This window comes from Erpetoichthys calabaricus, chromosome 16 (assembly GCF_900747795.2).
Source record: "Erpetoichthys calabaricus chromosome 16, fErpCal1.3, whole genome shotgun sequence".
In the NCBI taxonomy this organism is placed as follows: Eukaryota; Metazoa; Chordata; class Cladistia; order Polypteriformes; family Polypteridae; genus Erpetoichthys; species Erpetoichthys calabaricus.
Genome location: NC_041409.2, coordinates 91,558,915 through 91,583,055, shown reverse-complemented (window position 1 = coordinate 91,583,055; position 24,141 = coordinate 91,558,915). Strand labels below are relative to the sequence as shown.

The window sequence follows — 24,141 nt, the reverse complement described above, 5'->3', positions numbered from 1 at the left end:
TACATCCTAATTCATGCTCCAGGACAGCCTGACATAATATACTCTGATCTGCCTGGGACGCTGCTCCATGGATAAGCAAGCAGCTACAAGTGTCTCCCATTTCCATGATGGGGCCCCTCTTTGCAATGCAGCCGCAGCGCCTTATCTGATAAGATGATCATTCCCAGACCAAGTAACATTGTAGAAACCTCTCTTAGAGACACCAGCTGGACACCCAAGTTCAAACAAGGAGCCATACCTCAATGAGTGGCAACCTTGATGGACAGAACGTCGCACTAATTATCGATCAAAAGGATGTGCTTATGTGCACCCAAGAAACAAATAGCTAGTCCTCTATTCTTCCTATGTAAACCCACGTGTTGTTCTTACTGAAAATGGTAGCGGACTGATCACCAGTGCCGAGAAAACAAGATTTTTGTGAACAAGAGGACCGACACAGTGTGTCTGAACCTCAAAGAGGAACTGTACTACCACCTGCAAGATGGTGACCAGATGAAGAAGATGCCAACAAGACAAAAAAAGAGACAAGCTCTTAAAGAAAGAAAGAAAGAAAGAAAGAAAGAAAGAAAGAAAGAAAGAAAGAAAGAAAGAAAGAAAGAAAGAAAGAAAGAAAGAAAGAAAGAAAGAAAGAAAGAAAGAAAGAAAGAAAAGATTCTTCTACATGTCTGGAGAAAGCCAGCCAGGAAAGGAACACAGCATCGCTAACACCAGAACTGTAAGTACACATACTTTGATTCTGACAACTATTAATTATAAATTAGTACTTGGGACAAATGTAGCACTGGTGTAAATGTAACTAAAAGATGACAACTGTTAAGAATAGGTTCTAGCTGTTATAAGTTCCTTGCTAAATCAATAAAGAAATTGCAGAGCAGCAACTTAAATAAACTCTCACACACACAGAAACTGTGTGTGAAGGGAGGTAAGCCAATGCAGACTAGCTGTGAGTAAACCAACACCACCTCCTGCTGCAGACAATCAAATCTTCAAAACCAGCTAAAAAATGTATCCATCTAAACGTCAGAAATTGAAAGATCAGAATTCACAAGTTATGTACCCTTTTCTATAGGAGAGAAAAAGTTAAGTCAAGCTTTCATTATTTTGTTTTATATGTTGTTTTATATGTTTTGTTATTGTGTTTCATAAACATATATACATAGACCCAACACACACACACACACACACACACACACACACACACACACACACACACACGTACAGTATTCACCCATCCACCACAATATTAAAACGACTGCCAGGTGAAGTGAATACCATGGATTATCTTGGAACAGTGGCACCTGTCATGGGGTGTGATGTTAGGCAGCAACTGAACAGTCGCTTCTTGAAAGTAATGTGTTGGAAGCAGAAAAAATAGGCAAGCGCAAGGGTCTGAGCGAGTCTGACAAGGGCCAAATTGTGATGGCTAGATGACTGGGTCAGAGTGTTTCCAAAATGGCAGGTCTCATGGGGTGTTCTTGGTATGCAGTGGTTAGTACATGCCAAAAATGATCCAAGGACAAGGAGAACCAGTGAACTGACAACAGGCTCATGGACACCCAAGGCTCACGTGCTGACCATGAGAGAAAGGTGTCAGAACACGCAGTGGATCACAGGTTACTGTGTGTGGGGCTGAGTAGATGCGGACTAGTCAGAACATCCATGCTAACCCCTATCCACCGCTGGAAGCACTTACAATGAGCATGTGAGCATCAGAACTGGACCATGGAGCAATGGAAGAAGGTGGCCTAGTCTGATGAATCACGTTTTCTTTAAAGTCATGTGGAGAGTCAGGTGTGTGTGTGTGTCATTTACCTTAAGAAGAGATGGCAACAGGATTCACTACGGGAAGAAGTCAAGCCGGCAGAGGCAGTATGATGCTTTGGGAAATGTTCTGCTTGGAAGCTTTGGATCCTTGCCTTCATGTGGATATTCCTTTTACATGTACTGCCCACCTAAAGATTGTTGCAGACCATGTACACCCCTTTTATACAGGATAATGCATCCTTCCAACCTGCAAAAACTGTTCAGGAGTGGTTTGAGGAACATGACAAAGAGTTCAAGGTGTTGACCTGGCCTGCAAACTCCCCAGATCTCAATCTGATCGAGCATCTGTGGAATGTGCTGGGGAAACAAGTCTGATCCAAGGAGGCTCCATCAGATACCACAGGATACCTTAAAAGGTCTTGTGCAGTCCCATGCCTTGATGTGAGGGATACCTACACAATACTAGGCAGGAGCTTTTAATGTTGTGGTTGATCAGCGTATATACCTGCATATGCCCATCTTCAATTATCTTTGTTATAAATACACTTTATTATTTTGCCTAATGCAAGAAGCATGTTTAGGTAATTTGTTGAAGAACAGTTTATCAGCATGTCGAACCAGAACAGAGGAAGTGATTAATGTGGACTTCCACTATTTTGTGAACCTTGTGTATACATCTCTTCATATTTCTGCCGTCCTGGCTGATAAGTGAAGTACAGAACTCTTACTCAAATCTATATTAATTTGGCATTGCTAGTTTGGGAGTCTTGCTAGTTGCTTTAATAAATTACCAATCTTGCCAAAAGCAAAACCAATAACTAAATAATCATTTAACCTCCTTACCTACAATGCTTGCCCCATTTCCCTTAAAGTCTTTAAAATAACACAACATTCTCAAACCAATCCACCTCAGGGTCTCACTGGCTGAGGTTTGGGCTAGAGCCGTCCCTGGCAGCACCAGGCACAAGGCAGGAGCCAAACCTGGACAGGGTGCCAATCCAGACCAACTGAAATATAAACCAATCTCTGCCAATACAGAATTGGTTATCAGTCTAACACTCACATGTGGAAGGAAAACCGCAATACTTGGTGAAAAATTTCACGCAGTCATGTGGCGTCTGTGGAAACTTGAAACAGATGATCAGCTACGGGACTCGAATTAATCAGACCTCTGCACCACTGTACAAATATTCTGAATGCCAATCTTGCTCCATAATGGTACTTGATGCACTTTTTTCCCTCGTGTATGCCATGTGTTGATGTTTTCTTTATAATTACGGTAGAAATGATATCCTGGATATGTTCATCAACAACTATTAAAGAAATAATGTATTCTTGCGGCTGCTGTGGAGAAAACATTTCTCACCTTTACGTCTTGTGTCTGGCTTTTCCTCTTGCACGGAAGCCAGGTTTCTCCCCTTCAGCAGGCTCTCCATATTTCTTGATGCTCGCTGCGTCACTACTGGCTTTGTGCCTTTGATTTTTTGGCTGAACTGCCTGGCCAGGTGAAACACTTTATTCTTCACTTTGTCCATGTCTTGTAAGAACATCTCATTCTCCACACTGGAAGGCAGATAGATAATTCTTGGGACTGGAGCCCTCGAGGTCCTTCCCACGTGCCTTTCACTTTCTCTTTCAAAAGTCTTGGTTGGAGACTTTTCAGATGACTCCTCCGTTATGGTACTTAGGTCGCTCTCTTCACAAATCGTGAGTGGTTCACTGTACTCAAGGTGAGAATTCTTATGTGGAAGGTGGGAGTTAAAACTTCCAGGGCCGCAGACATCACGTGGGACAATATTCTGTGAAACTTCTATCTCGATTCCATTAATCTCTTTTTCCATTTCTTCCCACACCTTGATCATATCACTTGAAGAGTAAAAATTCTCATTTGAGTCTGGTTCCCGGCTTTTATTTTCATTAAAATATAGCTCAGTATCATTATTTTTAAGAATTTTGGCATCATCCTTCTCTCTACTCACAACTTTACAAGGTACCTCCTTGGTAAAGTCTGAATGAGAAGACTCAGTCCACGAAGATGGTCTGCTAATGGAGTTACTGGTACTTTTAGTTGTATTGTCTTCAGCCTTCTGTATTACAGGCTCCGATGGAGGAACCTCTTTAGGAATACTGTTGAATCTGCAAACTGAGTTCCTGACCATTCCTGCTGGGATATAGGAGAGGCTTTCTCTACGTCTAATACTAAAACTGGCATCTTGGTTTTCTGCATGTTCATAGTAAGTTTTAATCTTATTGATAAGAAGGCGGTCACTCCTTGACAATGTAGAGTCTTGTCTTCTGTTAATGGATTTATCAAACCCAAACACATTATCAGATGTTGGAGATAAGGATAACATGTTCTCCTGGCTGGATGCGGCTTTCAGGGCTGTCACATCTTGGCAGACCAAAGTACTAGTGGGCTCAGAAGAAGTACTAATGTGTCTCTGAGCCCTCTCTATAGCTTCTAAGCTGAGAGCACTGTTGCTTCTGCTAGTCAGCCTTGGTGATGAGCAGCTAACTGACCTGCAGTCATCAAGGATCACGCTGCTACGTCTGGACAGGCTGGTCAGGAATCGTTCAGCAATGACACCCGCCTTATCCAGAACAGAAGGGGGTAAGATGTAGTTTGGCTCATGTTCAGACCCTGCTTCCTCATCCTCAGAAGATTCGGATCCACTCTTGGCTTCTTCCACTGGGTCAAATGGCGTAGATTCTGGCAGCTCCTCTAGGTCGTATGGCACAAAATTAGGATGCTCTGTCGGTGATAAAAGGGTGGGCTTATCTGTGCGTTCAGAATCTGGATGGGGTTCCTCTAAAACTCCAGTCATGTTTTTCACTGAAGATTCTCTGTCAAGTGCCTGTTCAGACTCAGTGGGAATCTGTACATAAAACAAAAAAAAAAACTTACCAAATCTGCCTTCAAAGAACGTTAAGTTAACTTTAATTAAAAATAAACGCCACTTTTCACTTGGAGAGCAGGATGTCTGTGGTTTGCCTAGTTGTAGCCAAACCTGATGATACAATGTACAGTAAAACAAGGTTCTATTACAGCAGATTGACTGTTTATGGTGTGCAAAAACAACTCAATAATTATGTTCAATTTTATGTTATTATACACATGCTACAAAGACATATTTTTCTTTTGGCAGAATTACTGGTTTTAGTATCTACAGCTCTAAAACAAATATCTAATGAAAGTTTGTTGACCCGAGAAGCATCCTTTTCTTTTAACTGTTCTCATAAACACTGCCAAAGAAAGCCTCCTTCAAATGGCTCATACAAAATCTACAGACACCAAAAAGATCACATTTTCTATTTTTCCCTCATTGGTTCACCTGTGAAGGTTTGAAATAAACGTTCGCTTAGAACAATATTTTGAATATGGAGACTAAAACAAAGGAGAAAACACTTCACAAAACAGGTACATACAACATGTGCAAAACCCCCCAGTTAAATTTCAACCGCGTTTTTCTGTCTTACGTAAACTGGATATCTTAAGCGTTTCACCACAGTTACGGCATAATCTGAAAATGTCAACTGATCATCGTACGTCACATATAAGCACATTACGATTAAGACGGTGATAAAGTTTGTATTGCTAGTTTATAAATAGTTTTACCTAATGCTAGCCTTGATAGTACCCCAACACTCTAGTACAATTCAACCATTTTAGAGTTTAGCTTTCTTATTACTATAAAATGGCAAAAAAAAATTAGAAAAGACTTCATGCCTAATACCTTGGTACTCAACATCACAGCCAAACTACATCAATAATCCTAGACCAGTGGCTCTTACATTTTTTATTCTCATGATCCCATTTTGAGTAACGCTGGGCTTTGATTCCTGTAACTGCTGTAATGCAGGCCCGAACTTTGCCAAAGTCTCCCTTTGAAAAACGCTGCTGATTGTCATCCGACAGTTTAATCAACACTGTCCTAGACTCACACAGGGCAATTACAGAATCACCAATGTGGGAGTAAAAATAAACTACCAGAAGAAAAAAAAAATAGGCAAAGAGGTGGATTATACAGACAAGAACCAGGAGCAAACTTCAAATCCAGAATGCTGCTGGATATGGGAGGCAACGGCAGTAACAACTGTGTCTCCAAGATGTTCAAAATTAAGAAATAAGCTTAACTCTGAAACAAAAAAATACTGTTTTGGTGTAGGGTACATTTTAGTTTCAGTTATGCTATGTGTTTATTGGCTGCCAATGTGATTGAAGAAGAGGGACCTAAAGCATACAAACTGTCCAAAAACTATGTTCTGAGTTTTTACATCTCAAAAGCTTACCCCAAAAACATGTGTATAAACAAAATCCTGTAATTATAGTGCAGAAATAAGGGAGCGCACACACAGTGAAAGCTTCCAGTGTTATCGGGGATCATTCTTGAACCTTTAGCACATAAAATAATTATGTCAAACAGAACTTTTAGACTAACGTTTGTACGAAATCTTCAAGTAAGTAACAGAAAAGCAAAGTAAAATGAACTTCACCTGGTCGGTCAGTGATCTGGACTCCAAATCACCATACAGCTTTCCTTTATCACATGGCACATTATTTTGACCCATGAAATGGCTTGTTTCTGACTGATCAGACCCATCTTCAGCCTAGAAGTAATATGGGTAAAAAAACAGGCAAATAGCAAAATAAAAACATACTATCTGAACAGTATTTTTTGTGACAAGCATCAAGGTGCCAAGTCCTTACATGGCTTGTTTTACAGCAATTTTTAAAAGGTAAAGCAATCCCATCACAACTACTGGGCAATTTCTGACACACTAATTCTAACAGGATCTAAGGTATGTTCTACAGGATTCTAACCTTAAAAGAGTGGACTAGAAAGAAAAACTAATAACATGAGTAGACACCTGACAAATGTGATGCCTTCAAAGAAAATAAATAAATAAATAAATTATACACACACACACAAACATATATATATATATATATATATATATATATATATATATATATATATATATATATATACACACACACACATATATACATATTGCTGAAAAAAATTAAAGGAACCCTTTTTAATGAGAGTATAGCATCAAGTCAATGAAACTTCTGGGCTATTGATCTGGTCAGTGAAGTAGCAGAGGGGCTTGTTCATTAGTTTCAGCCGCTTTGGTGTTAATGAGGGGCAACAAAGAGATGACCCCCAAAACAGTGGAGGCCACTGACATTTTTCCCTCCTCATCTGTTTTGACACTAGTTTTGAATTTTGGCTACGGTCAGTGTCACTACTAGTAGCATGAGGCCATACCTGGACCCTACAGAGCTGGCACAGGCAGTCCAACATCTCCAGGATGGCAGGCACATCAATACGTGCCATTGCCAGAATGTTTGCTGTGTCTCCCAGCACAGTCTCAAGGGCATGGAGGAGATTCCAGGAGACAGGCAGTTCCTCTAGGAGAGCTGGACAGGGCCCCTCATAGAAGGTCCTTAACCCATCAGCAGGACTGACTGGTATCTGCTCCTTTGGGCAAGGAGGAACAGGATGAGCACTGGCAGAGCCTACAAAATGACCTCCAGCAGGCAGGCCACTGGTGTGAATGTCTCTGACCAAACAATCAGAAACAGACTTCATGAGGGTGGCCTGAGGGCCCGACAACCTCTAGTGGGCCCTGTGCTCACTGCCTCGCACCGTGAAGCTCGATTGGCATTTGACACTAAATACCAGAATTGGCAGGTACACCTCTGGCACCCTGTGCTTTTCACAGATGAGAGCAGGTTCTCCCTGAGCACATGTGTCAGACGTGAAAGGGTCTGGAGAAGTCGTGGAGAATGTTATGCTGCCTGTAACATCGTTCAGCATGACTGGTTTGGTGGTGGGTCAGTGATGGTCTGGGGGGGGCATATCCATGGAGGAATGCAGAGACCGCTACAGGCTAGACGACGGCACCTTGACTGCCATTAGGTATCAGGATGAAATCGTTGGATCCATTGTCAGACCCTATGCTGATGCAGTGGGTCCTGGGTTCATCCTGGTGCATGACAATGCCCAGCCTCATGTGGCGAGAGTGTGGAGGCAGTTACTGGAGGATGAAGGAATTGATACCATTGACTGGCCCCCACACTCACTCACCTGACCTCAATCCAATAGAACACCTCTGGGTGGGATATTATGTTTGGGTCCATCCGATGCCTCAGACTGTCCAGGAGCTCAGTGATGCCCTGGTCCAGATCTGACAGGAGATCCCCCAGGACACCATCCATCGTCTCATTAGAAGCATGCACACCCGAACATCGTCAGACATGCCTACAAGCACGTGGGGGTCATACAAACTACTGAGTACGATTTGGAGTTGCTGCAATGACATTTCGGCAAAATGGACTCGCCTGTCTGCCACATCATTATTTCCCTTTGATTTTCGGGGTGTCTTTAAAATTATCAATGTACAGAGGGCTGAGTTCAATTTCCATCAAGCGATGTGCCATCCATTCGTTCCTAACACATCACCATATCAGTCCATAGCAGTAGAGATAGCCAGCAGCATTGAGATCTGATGTGTTTTCAAAGTGTTCCTTTAATTTTTTTGAACAGTTTTATACACACACACACACACAAACATAATATACACTGTATACCTATGTCAAATTTTAATATCTAAAGTACTACAGCTTCAAAACAAGTCATACATTTTTTTGTTCTGGGTAAGAGTAAGAACAATGGCCAGATGCAAGGACGTAGAAGATTATCTATTGCATAACAAGTCAAATGTGTTATGCTTTGCATTTTTAAACATATGTGCCAAGTACCTTACTATCAAAGTGCATAAAAGACGCATTAATAATGAATTTTTTTTTTTTTTAATTACCCAATGCTTAAATAAACACAACAAGGAGTGCCGCTGAATTGCCCCCCTTATCTAAAAGTATTTAAATGTTTTTCCAAACTCTGAGAAAACAATGCGATGAAGAGGACCTGCTTTCCACTGTTAAAAAATAAAGTGAAAACAAAAGCCCTTGCAGATGTTACTTATGGGAACAAATTTATTTCTGAAAACAGACGCCTTTCCACAAAATACCAGGAATCAAAATAAGAACAATTTAAAAAGTTATAGCAATCCTCTCAATTAATTTGTTTTCCGGATGACCATGTAAAACAGTTCTTTGAATATGAATGTTCACATTAACATTATACAGTGAAAGAAATGCATTTGTCATTAAGTTGTTAGATAAATTACTTCCATGCAATTACTGCATGTAAGATGTTAGTATAAAACCTCAACACCGCCATGCTTTCCCAAGATCCCACACACATGCTTCTGTTAGCACCTGCAGAGCTGTCAGACCCGGGTTAGTCTATGCACATAGCACAAGCAGACAAATGAGTGCTTGGCAAGAAGATAAATAAGGAAAAAAGGACCTGTTGGAGACAGAGAGCCTCACCGTTGTAAACCGAGCAGAAAGCAAAGCCCTGGCCCTATAATGCCAGCAGGAGATCGCCGCCAACATAGAACTGGCAAAGTCTGCTACCTGGTCGTCCCCCAAAAGTATCTCGTCCTCATCAGACTCTGCTTCCTCAGCCTTGCAGGCTGAGCCCAGGGGCCTAAGCCTGGGCTCTTCACTAGGATTAAGATGGTCAAGAGACTCTTTACTGAAGCTCATCTCTTCGCAGTCTGCCCCTTCCTCATCCTCCTCCTCCTCCTCCACGCTAGGTCTTTCAATCTCAGTGTCTCCTAGGCTGGAGCACAGGGTGCTGGCACTGCCCCCAGAGTGCAGGATTCCCATTGTGGTTTCAAGTGACCCTTCACTGTCTGCGTGCTGCATGAAGTCAAACAGTTTTTAGTTTAAGTTTGCCTCAGGGATATTTATAGCACACTAACAATTCTACTGAGATTAACACAGGAGAGAAAAAATAAAGTTCTCTTACTGCTGGAAAAATAGGTGAGAACCTAGAGAAACATCTTCTACCACTTATGAAATTTTACTTGAATGATAGAAAGCTGACTTTTAATAAAAAGATTAAATTCTCATACACTTGAAGAAATAAAACGTTTTAATGAAGCAGCCAAGCTTCAAGAGGACAAAAAAAAACTCTCATTGGAATTACAAATCTTTATATGGTTGAGGTGAAAAAATACACAGAGAAGGGGAAAAAAAAACTTTCTAGAAATATCTTGTGTATGTCCATGCAATAATTTAAAACAAAGTACAGGTGTGTAAAAAGTGAAAAATCAAGGGATGTGCTCAAGGCTGTGATAGCAGGTGCAGAAATGGAAGAGTGACGCCACACAACAAATGACATTGCCTTGTTAACTTTGAAAACATTACCACACATAGATGAATGACAGATAGGGCTCTGATCATTAAACACTTTAACAACAAATATTAGACTAAATGAAATGACTACTACTAGAACTCCAGAAATTTCATTGAAACAGTAAGACTACACATTCCTTATAAAAACTTTAAAATTTTGTAATATAGGGTAATGTCCAGGTCTGAAGGCAAATTAGAAATCATTTGTGAAAAAAATATAGCCATGCTATGTGCTAATACTGTGTATTCTGCTTGATTTATAAAACATGAAAGACAACATTTCATGAAAAATAATTTACATTATCTGTCAGCCTATGTCACATCTTTAGAGAAAAAAACAAAACTGTATTAATATACTGTATAGCAGCTTCATTAATACATAGTAGTTATAACATTGCTATCCACAATTATCAAACAACAGTAGCTCTAATCAGTTTTTAAATGATGTTACACATATCCCATGATATTTTCACTTTTACATGAAAAATACGCATGTAATTAAAGATACTGGTGACATCTGTCACCGTGTGGTGTTACAACGCTGGACTGAAAACATCCAAAATGACCAAGAAAACCCTGGCCTGTCTTTAACTACTTTCAGCTTCAGTCTCAGAATTTCTATGTCTCGTAGCATATTGGCGATGTAGCCTGCAGAAGGGAGACAATGGCTGAGGAGAAGTGTTTGCTGAAAGCTATAAAAGCAAAACTTTTTTGATGGAATTCTTCATCCAGTTTAAGTCAGTGAGGACTTAACGTCTGAGGATTAAATTCGAATATCACTACAAATATGAATCTGTTAACCTTTTGGGTTGATCCTGACAAAGACACATAGTAAGAGTACTCCACTGTGTTTTTATACTTACAAAGACAGGATAATTCAATTTAATGATTAACTACTGATAGATGGATTCTCATGAAGACAGCTTTTTATTTTTTTTTAAATGATGGTAAATGATAAAGAGGCATATAATTTAAACTTTTTTTCATTTATTTACCTTTTTTTTATGATAAAAGTCATCCAGTCCTCCAAAATGTAAAATATGTTGTGTTTGCCATACCAATTAGATGTATGTAACTTTTACTTGCAGCAGATTAAATTGTGGTAGCAGTTCCTCTGAATGCTTTCCTACACCCCGTATGTATACTGTATATAAACACATATATAGCTACCACATTTGTTTATTTCTTCACATTTACATGCAAGTTTGCTGAAGGGCGTGTAGAATACACAAAAAAAGTATCTTACACGTTATAGCGCATAAACTGAAAAATAGACACACATATTTTAACTTCAATTGATTTTTCAGCATATTTACTCCCTTAAGATAGTTATACAAGATAGAAAGTCATTAGTAGTCTTACCTTGAGAACAGCTAAAAAGTTCACAGGCCCAACAGCAGCAGAGAGAAGGAAAAAGGGGAAACAAACATTCTTAAAAACACATACAACTAATTGATCCCAATAGTAGATTTAGATTTAAATTAATTCATTTTACAGGTACTAAGGATATTGACTAGCTACATAACACTCAACTAATCTAGAGTTAAAAAAATATACCATGATGGTTGGATATCAATGCAATTTTCTGACCTTACCAAGCTAGAAAAAAAAAAAAAACTGTATACAAAGACAAAATTTATGACAACATATATGGAATTTACTAAACATTATGCACTTCACCACCTCTGACTAACAGTATCTAAACTGTACAATACTTGAAGACCCAGGTAGATAAACAGGCCTCAGACTGCTTTGCCATTGTCATTCATCAAATTCCTTGTTGAAACTAGAAGCCCGATGCAGTTCTCTGTAGTACATATCAAACATGCCAGACATTCAAAGAAATTACCTGTAAACTTCTAGAATGAGGGAGTTTGTCAACAAAAGCTGTAGCTGCCATTCAGACAACCTGATCCAGAAATTTCACTATTCCTGGCTACCTGTATCACTTGAGCATATGTCTTGAACAATACCTGGCTGACATTAATCAAACCAAACCATGATACCATCTTATCAAATCAATGATGTACGTAATTATATACTAGCAATCTGAAAAATGTCTATAAAGATTGTGCTCTACAATGAAGTTTAAGTTTTAAAGGAAATTCTTCAGTGAGTACCACAAAATATGAGTGCACGTCATCCATTTTGTAGCCCATTCCACACTACCACAAAGTCTTTTTTTACAAGGAAAGTGAGCAAAAGTGGCAGTGAAACAGCAGAGACATGGACTGTGCATGGTGGCAGATACTGCTTGGTGTCCTGACAGAATAATAAAAGTTTTGGACTCATGCCTAGAAGGCTATTCAATTTCAGTTTATCCAGCTATGTTGTATGGGCTGGCACTGACCAGAAAGCAGGAGACAGAGCTGGAGGTGGCAGCATTAAAGATGCTAAGATTGGCATTGGGTGTGACGAGGATGGACAGGATTAGAAATGAGGACATTAGAGGGTCAGCTCAAGTTGGACCGTTGGAAGACAAAGTCAGAGAGGCGAGATTGCATTGGTTTGGACATGTGCAGAGGAGAGATGCTGGATATATTGGGAGAAGGATGCTAAGGATAGAGCTGCCGGAAAAGAGGAAGGCCTGAGAGAAGGTTTATGGATGTGGTGAGAGAAGACATGCAGGTGATGGGTGTGACAGAACAAGATGCAGAGGACAGAAAGGTATGGAAGAAGATGATCCGCTGTGGCGACCCCTAATGGGAGCAGCCGAAAGAAGAAGAAGAAGATGATCATTAGTTTTGCTGATGGATTAATTGTGTCTCAGTAAAGTGGGTGCATTGTGGGCAACATATAGTACATATGAAATAATCTGTTTGAAATTCTGGTATTAATATACGTCACAATGAAAAATATGAACTGTAATGTAAGAAATACAATCCATTTTGATTGTTATTGGACATGACAAGCCACACTAAAAATAATGTAAAATTTAATAGCTTTTAAAGTGCATTCAGTGACAATTTCGCCTTTACTATAACATAACTTGTGTAATTTTGTCAGTTGCCTAATTTTAAAACCACCATACAACAACAGAGATATTGAAAAATATACTATCTAATGATGCCAAGCTCACTACTGTAAAGCTTACACAAGAGTATTCAGTGTTTGTACCTAATGGCTTAATTTATAAACTTTCATTACAAAGCAAAAAGAAGATTTTAGAATTGTGGGCACATTTATTAAAAATAAAAAAATGAAATATTGAAACAAGTATTCAGATCCTTTCTTCAGTACTATCTTAAGAACTGTTGGCAGGCTAGATGGGGACCCTCGGTGAACATCTCCTTTCAGGTATCATCAGAGATGTTCAGTTAGGTTGATGTCCAGGATCTGGCTGGGCATGTCAAGGATATTCCAAGAGTTGTCCCTAAGCCACTCCTGTGTTGTATCTGTTTTGTGCCTAGGTGCCCTGTCCTATTGGAAGGTGAACCTTCAGCCCAGTCTGAGGCCCACAATACCGTGGAGCAGGTTTTCATTAAAGGACATCTCTGTGCTTTTCTCCATTTAGCTTTCTGTCAACTTTATCTACGCTCCAAAAAAAAAACAAAAAACAACAGAATGATGGTGCCATCATCGTGCTTCACATTTGGAATAGTACTGTGCAGGTTATAAGTCATGCCTAGTTTCCTTCAGATGTGATGCTGGTTTCTCACAGTCTGGGAATCTTTAGGCGCCTTTTTGTAAACTCCAAGCAGGTTTTAATGTGTCATCTACTGAGGAGAGCCTTCAGTGTGGTTTTAAAACCTAGATGAGTGAAGTGTTGCAGTGATGATTGTCCTTCTGGAAGTTTCTCCCATCTCCACAAAGGTTCTGTGGACCTTAGCCAGAGTGACCACTGGGTTTCTTTGTCACCTGTCTTACCATGACCTTTCTCCCATGATTGCTCTAGGAAGAGTTGTGGATGTTCAAATTTTCTTGTTTAAGAATTATGGATTCCATTGTGCTCTTGAGAACCAGCAAAGCTGCAGGAATTCCTCAGATCTATGCCAACGATACAATCCTGTCTCTAAACTCTGCAGACAATTCTATAAAGACTTGATTTTTGCTCTGATACACATTGTCAATCTTCTATAGACCGATGTACAGTATGCGGTTTCTACTTAAGTGCAATCAATTGACTTTACCACAGGTGGACATCAAATAAGGTGTACAAACATCTCAGTGATTATTAGACTGTGATTCTGTAACAGTTGAATTTGGCTCAGGTACCTAAAGGGTCTGAATACTTGTACATATGTCATATTTCAGGTTTTTATTTTTAATAAATTTGCCGAAGTGTATAAAATCCTGTTTCGTTGTCATTCTGGGTTATTACATGCTGCCAGATGTAGGGAAAAATTCATCTTAATTATTTTAGCATAAGTGAAGGGGTTTAAATACTTTCTGAATCCACTGTATAGTGGATAGATTTAATGGCACCTATTCTAGTTCAGATCATGAACCTCTGAAAATACCTGAATACTGACAGAAATGCATTTATGCTGAAATATTTACATTAAAAAGAATATTGTTTACCTTTTGCAGTTGGTAGTATGTGCTTGGGAGGATCTAATAAGTAAAAAAGAAAAAAATCAGATACTATTAACTTGAAAAATTTTACTGGTGGAATTTCTTTTGGAATTTGGAACATTGTAATTGTAGCACTTTGTACATGTTCTCTTAATAAAAGAAATTAACAGGCACGTCATCACTTTACTTATACGATGGATTATAAAGTTGAACACTGTTACAAGACATGCACAAAAACAAACTTGTAAGCAAACTTATATGTGATCAAGAAGCACTGAATTATGTTAAATGACAATGACTTCAACCTCATTTGAAATATGCATTACATTTTTTTTTTAATGATGGACAGGGGCAAAAATCCATAGTTCTGCATAATGATGGTACCTTTTCAACATTAAGGTACCAGACTGACATACTGTATAAAGTCATTATGTATCTGTTCCATTTAACTTAAAAAGGAAAAACAGTTTCCTGTTTATATGGCAGTTACTGAAAGGAAATAAACTGAAGTGCTCAAAATCATCAACTCTCCATTCAACCACAAGAAACAGCCTGGCTCAATGCAGATCTGAGATAGCCCATCTGGTTTAAGAGATACTGTATCAACGATTCCTACACCCAGACTGACTGACAGATATGTTTTTCTCAATCAGTGCATTTTTTGCTACAATTGTTCACCAAAACTACTGCATAAGAATATAAAATAAAGATTAGTAAGTTACATTATCTATTATTATCATCATCATTAATGATCCAAATTCTTCTTGCTTCAATACACTAAAACCTGAGGCTATGCATGACCTCTTCTCACCTGACTGCCGTCTGCCTTTCTGATTGGCTGCTCTGCCATCCTCAGGCAAGTCATTAGACCAGGATTTTTTCAGCCTTTCTGGACTGTACTTGTATTTAGAAGGATCTGTGAAAGTATGATACACAAAATGGAGGGAATATTATTAATTTTCAAAGTGTTTATAGTGATACATAAGCAGCGGCTAACCTATTTAAACTAATGGAAAAACAAATTGTTCAAAATTGTACTTACAGATTGAATTGATTTCCAAGATGGCTTCCTTAGCCTAGAATGAAAAGAAGATGTAACCTATTACCACCCAGCCAATTTATAACATACTTTTGCTTTGCTTCATTAAATAACAATTTTAAAAGTCTATAATTTTAAGGATTGTTCTGTTAACCAATTATCTTCCATAGAGATCTTTTTAAAAGACGACATACACAGTAACTTGCAAAAGTAGTCAGACTCTTGACTAATTCCCTAATGTTACCAAATAAAAATAATACAGAACACAATTTCTGTATAGGATTTTTTTTTTTATTTTAAAGCATCTAAAGTTAAAAATAGCTTGTATGTCATTCTTTTACGTTAGAAAAAAAAATCCTATGAAATAAAAATATAACACATAGTTTGTTTAAGTATATTTGAGGCGGAGTGGTGGCTGAGGCTAAAGATCTGTGCTGGTATCCAGAAGGTTGCTGGTTCGAATCCCTGTCACTGCCAAAAGAGATCCTACTCTGCTGGGCCCTTGAGCAAGACCCCTAACCTGTAATTGCTCCAGGGGCGCTGTACAATGGCTGACCCTGCGCTCTGACCCCAAGGGGTATGCAAAAACTAACAAATTCCTAATACAAGGCGAAATAAAGAACAACAAAAAAAAACCCAAACAAACAAAACCCCTGTGTTGTGGAAGCTCTGCATTCCTAGAAGTAAAAAAATCAAGTGCATAACAAGGGCACAATTGCCATCAAATTGGCCTCCAACAGTGAGTCATTGAAATAACTGACACCTTTTATGGATTAAAAAAAAAATAAAGGTTATGAATCTGAATGGTAGCTGCAAAAATGCTAGCATTCCAAAGAAGTTAGAGATAAAGCAGTATGAATGCATAAATTATGAAAAAGAGTACAAAACAATATATTTTGGTCCCAATGACAACTGTTGGCTCAATTATCCATATTACTAACCGAGAATGCTAAACCGGATGATGGACGCAGGCACATTCGGCCATGGGCCGTAGCTGCAAAAAGACGTACTGCGCAGGCGCAAAAAGACTCTGCGAGAGTCGGCTGAGGAGCCGAGAAAGGCGGACAAAAGAGGGCGAGAGAGGCGGATGAGGGTCCGCGAGAGGCGCTGGCGCAAAAAGAGTCCGCGAGAGTCGGAGAAAGGCGGACAAAAGAGGGCGACAGAGGCGGATGAGGGGCCGCGAGAGGCGGACAAGACCACACAAAAAAGGAGTGAGCACATACAAAAAGGAGTCACAGAAATGAGCCGCAACAAGCACCGAAAAAAGGAAAAGGCACATAAAAAAGTAGTCAAACGCGGGCAAAGCACGAAACACATTGCACACGAAACTAAACACACCAAAAAAAAAGAACAGACGAGCGCACAACAGCAAGGCACGACCACCCCCCCCCCCCACCCTACAGGCACGGAACGGGACGGGACACACACCAAGAGGGGGATTCAACAAGCCAATGGAAGACAAAAAAAAAGAACACAAAACCACCCCACAGACCCTACAAGCAAGGGACGGGACACACACAAAGAGGGGGATTCAAACAAGACACAGGAACACAAAAAGAAAGAAGACGCTCGCGCAACAACAATCCCCCCCACACATCCATAACAAGTGACACCCAAAGCCACATATTCTAAAGTGAACGTCGACACCTTCACACTAGGCAGCATAGGTGTCGGCATAGGTGTCAGCATAGGTGGATCTCCTTACAATAAAGCACTATTAACCGTTCAACTGCAGAAAAGGATACATATTAACAGTGAGTGCGATCCTCCTTATTACTTATCCATATTTCGCATGCTGAGAAAGAAACAAGTCATGAATACACGGTCACGGGTACAAAACGATTCGGAAAGGATAACGGGAACAAACACACGAACACGAAAGAAACAAGAAAATAGACGGCGGCGCATAAAACGCGCTTCTGAAACACCGGGAGAAAAAATGTCTCGGATCAAAAAAACGCAAAGCACAAGTGACACCGTTACAGAGACGTGCCCAAATGGACAGACACAATGAACGTAGACGCATTCAGCGCGCATGTCAAAGTGCTGCATCGAAAGAAGCACGATTTCAACTCGAAAGAGCTCGCGTATCAGACATACAAAAAAGGGAGCGAAGAGACAGAATAAATGAACGGAGACGTGAACAACGCGCAAATGAACTGACAGAAAAAAAAAAAGCAAGACGCGAAAAGCACCAGATCCAGAATATAACAGTTGGCTAATACAACTGGGAAATGGTACACTCACAAATACAGATGGACTTCACCCAGATATTATTTCAATTCCACAATCCTTTATCTCAGACGACTTAGTAAAAGACATATTTGGAACAGCAATCACATTAGACCAAATACCCCTTTTAACACAACGCACTATATTATGTCCAAAAAATATTAATGTTAATCACATTAATAACCAGGTCATTTCATTACTTCCTGGAGAGACACAGATCTTTCTAAGCTCTGACAAAGTTGACTCTGATGACGACAATGAACATATAAATTTACCCTTAGAATATTTGAACACTATTAACCCAGCCGGATTACCACAACACAACCTTGCCCTTAAAAACGGAACAATAATCATGCTATTAAGAAACCTTAACACAAAACAGGGTTTATGCAATGGCACACGGTTAGTCGTCAACACCATGACACACAATGTTATTCAAGCAACAGTTCTTACAGGATCACATGCTAACAATACTGTTCTCATTCCTAGAATTGACCTTACGAGTTCTGACCTAGAATTACCTTTTACATTGAAACGCCGACAGTTCCCCATTAAACCTGCATTTGCCATGACCATCAACAAATCACAAGGACAAACCATGGACAAGGTTGGCATCTACCTCTCTGAACCCGTTTTTGGACATGGACAACTTTATGTTGCCTTCTCACGTGTTCGACGTTCATCTGACATTAGAGTTAAAATTATAAATGATCCATGCCAAGGAAGACTCATTCAAGGACAAGACACCATCTTTACTACTAATGTTGTATACAAAGAAATATTCCAATAAAACATTAATATATGCCAAACACTCTATTTGTTATTTCTATACGCATCATCCAAAGATGCACACTATTCTATATCTAATTCATACATCTCACTCTTTGTCATGTCCCAACGCCAGGGGTTGGCGAGCGAAGCGAGCAGGGGGCGGAGCCCCCTAGTCTGGAAGCAGAAGCTAAGTCGGACCATGCAGGTGCTTCTTAGAAAAGACCATCCGGTAAAAGTCACTGCACAAACAAGTAGGAGGTTTGTGAAAGAAGCCACAAAGAGACCAACAGTCACTTTCAAGGAACTGCAGAGATCAGTAGCTGAGACTGGTGTAAAGGGGCACCAGTCCATCAATTCAAGAAGTTTTGCATAGCATTCTCTTATATTTGGGGATGCTGCACAAAAGAAGCTACTAACCAAGAATAGCCAAATGAAACCACATCTGGAGTTTGCCAAAAGGTGCGAGACTGAGGAGTCTGTTTGGGTAATGGCCTTGTGGTCATATAAAGCTAAGATAGAGCTTTATGACCAAAGTAAATGTAACAATGCCCACAGCTCACTAAACACCATACTTACAGTAAAGTATGGTGATGGTAGCAGCATGCTAGGGAGTTGCTTTTTTATTAATAAGGACTGGGCATCTGGTTAAAACACTAACAAATAATGCATGAGAACCTGTCTGCAAAAAAAACAAAAAAAACAGCTGTGAATCAGTGGCACGCAGAATGCACCACAGTCATAACGTACAACTTGATCACTGAGAGGCAAGTGAGGGTCGAAGAGCACACACCCTCCTCCTCGAGTGTCTGCTACCCTCTTAATCCCATCATCTCAAAAGACTTTTGTTCCTCCACCTCAAGCACAGATCTCGTCACAAATGGGTCATTTACTCGCTTATTATTTGCCCTAGACAAAAACTGAATAGGACTTTATTTTTGTTTGTAATAAAAATGAGCATCCAGGAAAAAGGGAATGGATTTTTGATATGACCAACCACTGAAGATTTACAGAGCAGCAGGAAACATAAAAAGCTCACTTCTTTATGAATGTTAAATATTCACAAATTCTCAATAATTACTGTGGACAACATACAGTCATGGCCAAAGGTTTTGAGAATGACACAAGTATTGGTTTTCACAAAGTTTGCTGCTTCAGTGTTTTTAGATCTTTTTGTCAGATGTTATTATGGTATACTGAAGTAGAATTACAGGCATTTCATAAGTTTCAAAGGCTTTTATTGACAATTACATTAAGTTTATGCAAAGAGTCCACATTTGCAGTGCTGGCCCTTCTTTCTTTTTCAAGACCTCTGCAATTTGCCCTGGCATGCTGTCTGTCAGCCAACTTCTGGGCCAAATCCTGACTGATGGCAGCTGCCCATTCTTGCATAATCAATGCTTGGAGTTTGTCAGAATTGGTGGGTTTTTGTTTGTCCACCCGCCTCTTGAGGATTGACCACAAGTTCTCAATGGGATTAGGGTCTGGGGAGTTTCCTGGTCATGGACCCAAAGTTTTGATCTTTTGCTCCCCAAGCCACTTAGTTATCACTATTGTGCTCCATCATGCTGGAAAAGGCATTGTTCGTCACCAAACTGTTCTGGGGTGGTTGGGAGAAGTTGCTCTCGGAGGATGTTTTGGTCCCATTCTTTATTTTACGACAGTAAACACCTGAAACTGGCACAATTCTGTTAAGCAATTGTTTATAAATGTTGTGGTACCCGGATGGGGGTGGTAACCAGCTGGGACGCCCAAGAAGACCGGAGGGGGGCTTATGCCTCCTCCAGACCACGAGGGGGCAACTGCCCTGGGGGCCACCGGTACAGAGCTGGGGAGCTGGACCCTGTAGGGGCTCGTGGTCACCGCCAGGGGGCACCCCAACACCTGCAGGACCCTGTACCTCAGCACTTCCGCCACACCCGGAAGTGCTGGGGGGAAGACAAGCAGGGACACCCGGAGTGCTTCCAGGGATACAGTGGGAGATTGCCGGGAACACACCTGGAGCACATCCGGGTGCTTATAAAAAGGGGCCACCTCCCTTCAGAGGATGACTTGTGTCGGGAGAGAAGAGAGGACGAGGTCTCTGGAGGCAAGAGGGAGGCGGCCTGAAGAAAAGGCATTGTGTTGGCCAGAACTTTGGGGTATTGGGGTTGTGAGCTGAACTGTTGTAATGGAAGACCACAAGAAACGTGTGTGGGGTGAATACAACTTGTCTGCCTGTCTGTGTCCGGGTCATATTCCACAATGTTTTGAAGTAAAAATAAATAAATAAAAAATCACATCTACATCATGTAGTATTCTAGACAAAGACACTTATATACACGTGCCTTAGGTAGTGCCCTATTATGAGTATTATGATTATCTCATTTAAAGTTATGGAGCCCTTTGTACATATAAAAATGGCAGAATATACCTTTTGCGGAATGAGAGCTTGGTGGTTTTCCAGAATAAGCCTCTTAATATGATGTGTCCACAGCTTCTTCTCTTCAATGGTCCTGGCCTTTGAATGAAACAAGCCAACAGTGAGCAGGGCATTTATTTCACTGTTATAGAAAACACTGTGCAAACCTTCATTACAGAATTCATTCATGATGGATTTATTCTGGACAATAAAATAAAAACAAAAATTTCAGTCTGATCAGCTGCTTCACTGCAAATGTTTTCTATGGTGGATGATATTAGATCTTCCTCCAAAACGTATTTGATATTAATTACTTCACTTATATAACAAATACTATTATGCTGTACCAAAGACCTCTTCTGAAAAAGTAACCGGCCTCTTGGACTTAAAACTTTTCAGCAGCCATAACTGCAGCCAGCACAGCTCTTACCACTCAGTCTGTCACACTGCACTAAAGGAATTGTGTTCAACTTGTAGCATTTTTTTTCCAAACTATTAATTTTTGAAAGCATACTTTTGTGATCAGTATGACCACCTTACTGCATGCCTCATTAGCACCTGACACAACTTGCAGACAAGAATTCAACATTTCCAAGATGGCAAGCATTCCGATTCTTGATGCAGCAATGAATTCCCAAATCTTGAAGTGACCACCCAACATGCTTGGCTCAAGGGTATGAAATTCTTATTGTGGTAGCACACGCATTTTTCTAAGCCTCTGCTTTGGACTAGAATGTTATTCCACAACTCATAGGGGATTATTCAGATGCTTGTGGGAAATCCCAAAATGGGCACAAATATTCTTACTAGTAAGTAGTGGTTTCTCTTTTGGGTAATTAGCTATGGGTTGAATTTTTGACTAGTGTTTTTCTGAAGGTGAATTCATAATATATCCTGACAGGAGAAAGTACACCTTGCTTAGGAGAGATTTTTGAAGTTGAAGTTCATTAATAATGATAGCTGTTTCAAATAGTCTTTATTTTGAAAAAAAATGAAACTGTGGTTAAAACGGAACCACTAACCGTTAGAAATGGTGCTCCTCCTCTATATAATACAAGAAATAATGAAAAGACTAACAAATTACAGTGGAAAAACATAGTCATGCAGAAAATTCACCAAGCAGAGAGAATATCCTTTTACATCAGTCTATGCAATGTCGATTTAAAGAGTTTCGCCTGACCTGCACAGTGAAAGGCTGTTTAGGACGTTTGTAGTGCATAACACTGAAAGTGAGGGAATCCTTTGCTTTTTTTGTCATCATCAGAGTGGAGCACTACAAAACAACAGATAAAAAAATAAATCAAGTTACTGTCAAATAAATATCAGTCAGTCAGCCATTATCCAACCTGCTATATCCTAACACCGTGTCACGGGGGTCTGCTGGAGCCAATCCCAGCCAACACAGGGCGCAAGGCAGGAACAGACCCAGGCAGGGCGCCAACCCACTGCAGGGCACACACACACACACGGGACAATTTAGGATCGCCAATGCACCTAACCTGCAAGTCTTTGGACTGTGGGAGGAAACCCACGCAGACACGGGGAGAACATGCAAACTCCATGCAGGGAGGACCCGGGAAGCGAACTCAGGTCTCCTTACTGCGAGACAGCAGCGCTACCTCTGCGCCACCGTGCTGCCCCTAATAAATGTTACAACTGAAAATATTACTTAACGAGAACTTACTGAAATGTGGGTTTTGTAGACATAATGCTCTCCTCGCTTTTTAGTGATGAGCAAAATCTTGTCAAAAAGAAAAAGAGTCCGCTCATTTTTGGCCCGATGAAGTCGAAAGGTGCTTTCAAGAACAAGTTCCCCATATGTTGTTAGGTCAGGACCTTTCCAATTGATTAGCAAAGACTGAACCTCCTGCAAAAGAGACATGAAAAAAAAAAAAAAGTTTTGCTTACTGAACTATTGAATACAAAAAAATAATAAAAACTAATACCGAAAAAAAAACCTGTGTAAGAGAAAGCATGTAACCTATTAATTCTTAAATATCCAGCCCTAAATGATATATTAGTCAAGAAAGTAAACAAAGATTATACTCCACTACCAAACAAGAAAAGATTATACTTCTAATTCATTTCAAATTGTGTACTGTAAGTGGTCATATAAATTTAGAGCTAGACGTATTTAGCACACTGTTTAAACATACCGTACTGTATCGTAACAAAAAGCTTCAAATGAGACAGCAATCAGGTATGCATTTTCAACTTAATAAATGTGGTTTAAAAATTCAGCACTATAGTTTTGTCCAAGATGACTGAATGTACACTATCACATATCTTGTTTTCTTAAAAAATAAATAAATAAAAGTAAGGTATTTATTACATTTTTGTTACACTAGTGTAACACAACAAATAAAATTAAACGTGAATCTGAATGTTACTTGTTAAAAAAAACATTTGTTCAAAGATTTTCATTAAAAAAAAAAAAGGAGATGTTCCAAGACCATCCATCCATCCATTTTCTAACCCGCTGAATCCGAACACAGGGTCACGGTGGTCTGCTGGAGCCAATCCCAGCCAACACATGGCACAAGGCAGGAACCAATCCTGGGCAGGGTGCCAACCCACCGCAGGACACACACAAACACACCCACACACCAAGCACACACTAGGGCCAATTTAGAATCGCCAATTCACCTAACCTGCATGTCTTTGGACTGTGGGAGGAAACCAGAGTGCCCGGAGGAAACCCACGCAGACACGGGGAGAACATGCAAACTCCACACAGGAAAAGTAACATTAAGGGCAAAACTTGTTCACAGAGAAGGTTTGCTAAAATACGGACCTTTGACAGCAAGAATAAGTGGATGTGGGAATGAAACATTGCAGAAGTCAGTCTACAATCAACCTGTGATTCATATCACCCACAGAGGAGGTGTGCATGAAATCATATTAACAAAATTGTTATCACTAATGATAATACAAAAGCCAACTGTAGAGGTATGCAGACAAAGTAGAATTCCTGGTGACTCAATAAAACTGCAGATTATCTTTAACATAATTTTTAATTAGAGTACAACCGCGGTTATAAAAATCCCATTTTTCAAAACAAGATGATTTGCTTTTGTCACAAATGTCAAAATTAGTAATACTGTTTGAACTCTTCACAAAATTCCTTACTGTTGTCATAACTTATAT

At 39.9% G+C, this 24,141-nt stretch overlaps 1 protein-coding gene across 1 annotated transcript in view; it reads right to left on the bottom strand.

The window, feature by feature from the left end:
• The window catches only part of LOC114667146 (pleckstrin homology domain-containing family G member 3), a 156,523-nt gene that overhangs the window by 7,129 nt on the left and 125,253 nt on the right, over positions 1–24,141 (bottom strand). The window contains exons 9-18 of the mRNA XM_028822308.2: positions 22,679–22,861; positions 22,175–22,267; positions 21,007–21,093; positions 15,597–15,630; positions 15,366–15,470; positions 14,561–14,593; positions 11,402–11,412; positions 9,167–9,541; positions 6,259–6,372; positions 3,131–4,640 (exon numbers count right to left, since the gene is read on the bottom strand). Coding sequence (XP_028678141.1) covers positions 3,131–4,640; positions 6,259–6,372; positions 9,167–9,541; positions 11,402–11,412; positions 14,561–14,593; positions 15,366–15,470; positions 15,597–15,630; positions 21,007–21,093; positions 22,175–22,267; positions 22,679–22,861 — 2,545 coding nt within the window. The remainder of the gene's footprint in view (positions 1–3,130; positions 4,641–6,258; positions 6,373–9,166; positions 9,542–11,401; positions 11,413–14,560; positions 14,594–15,365; positions 15,471–15,596; positions 15,631–21,006; positions 21,094–22,174; positions 22,268–22,678; positions 22,862–24,141) is intronic.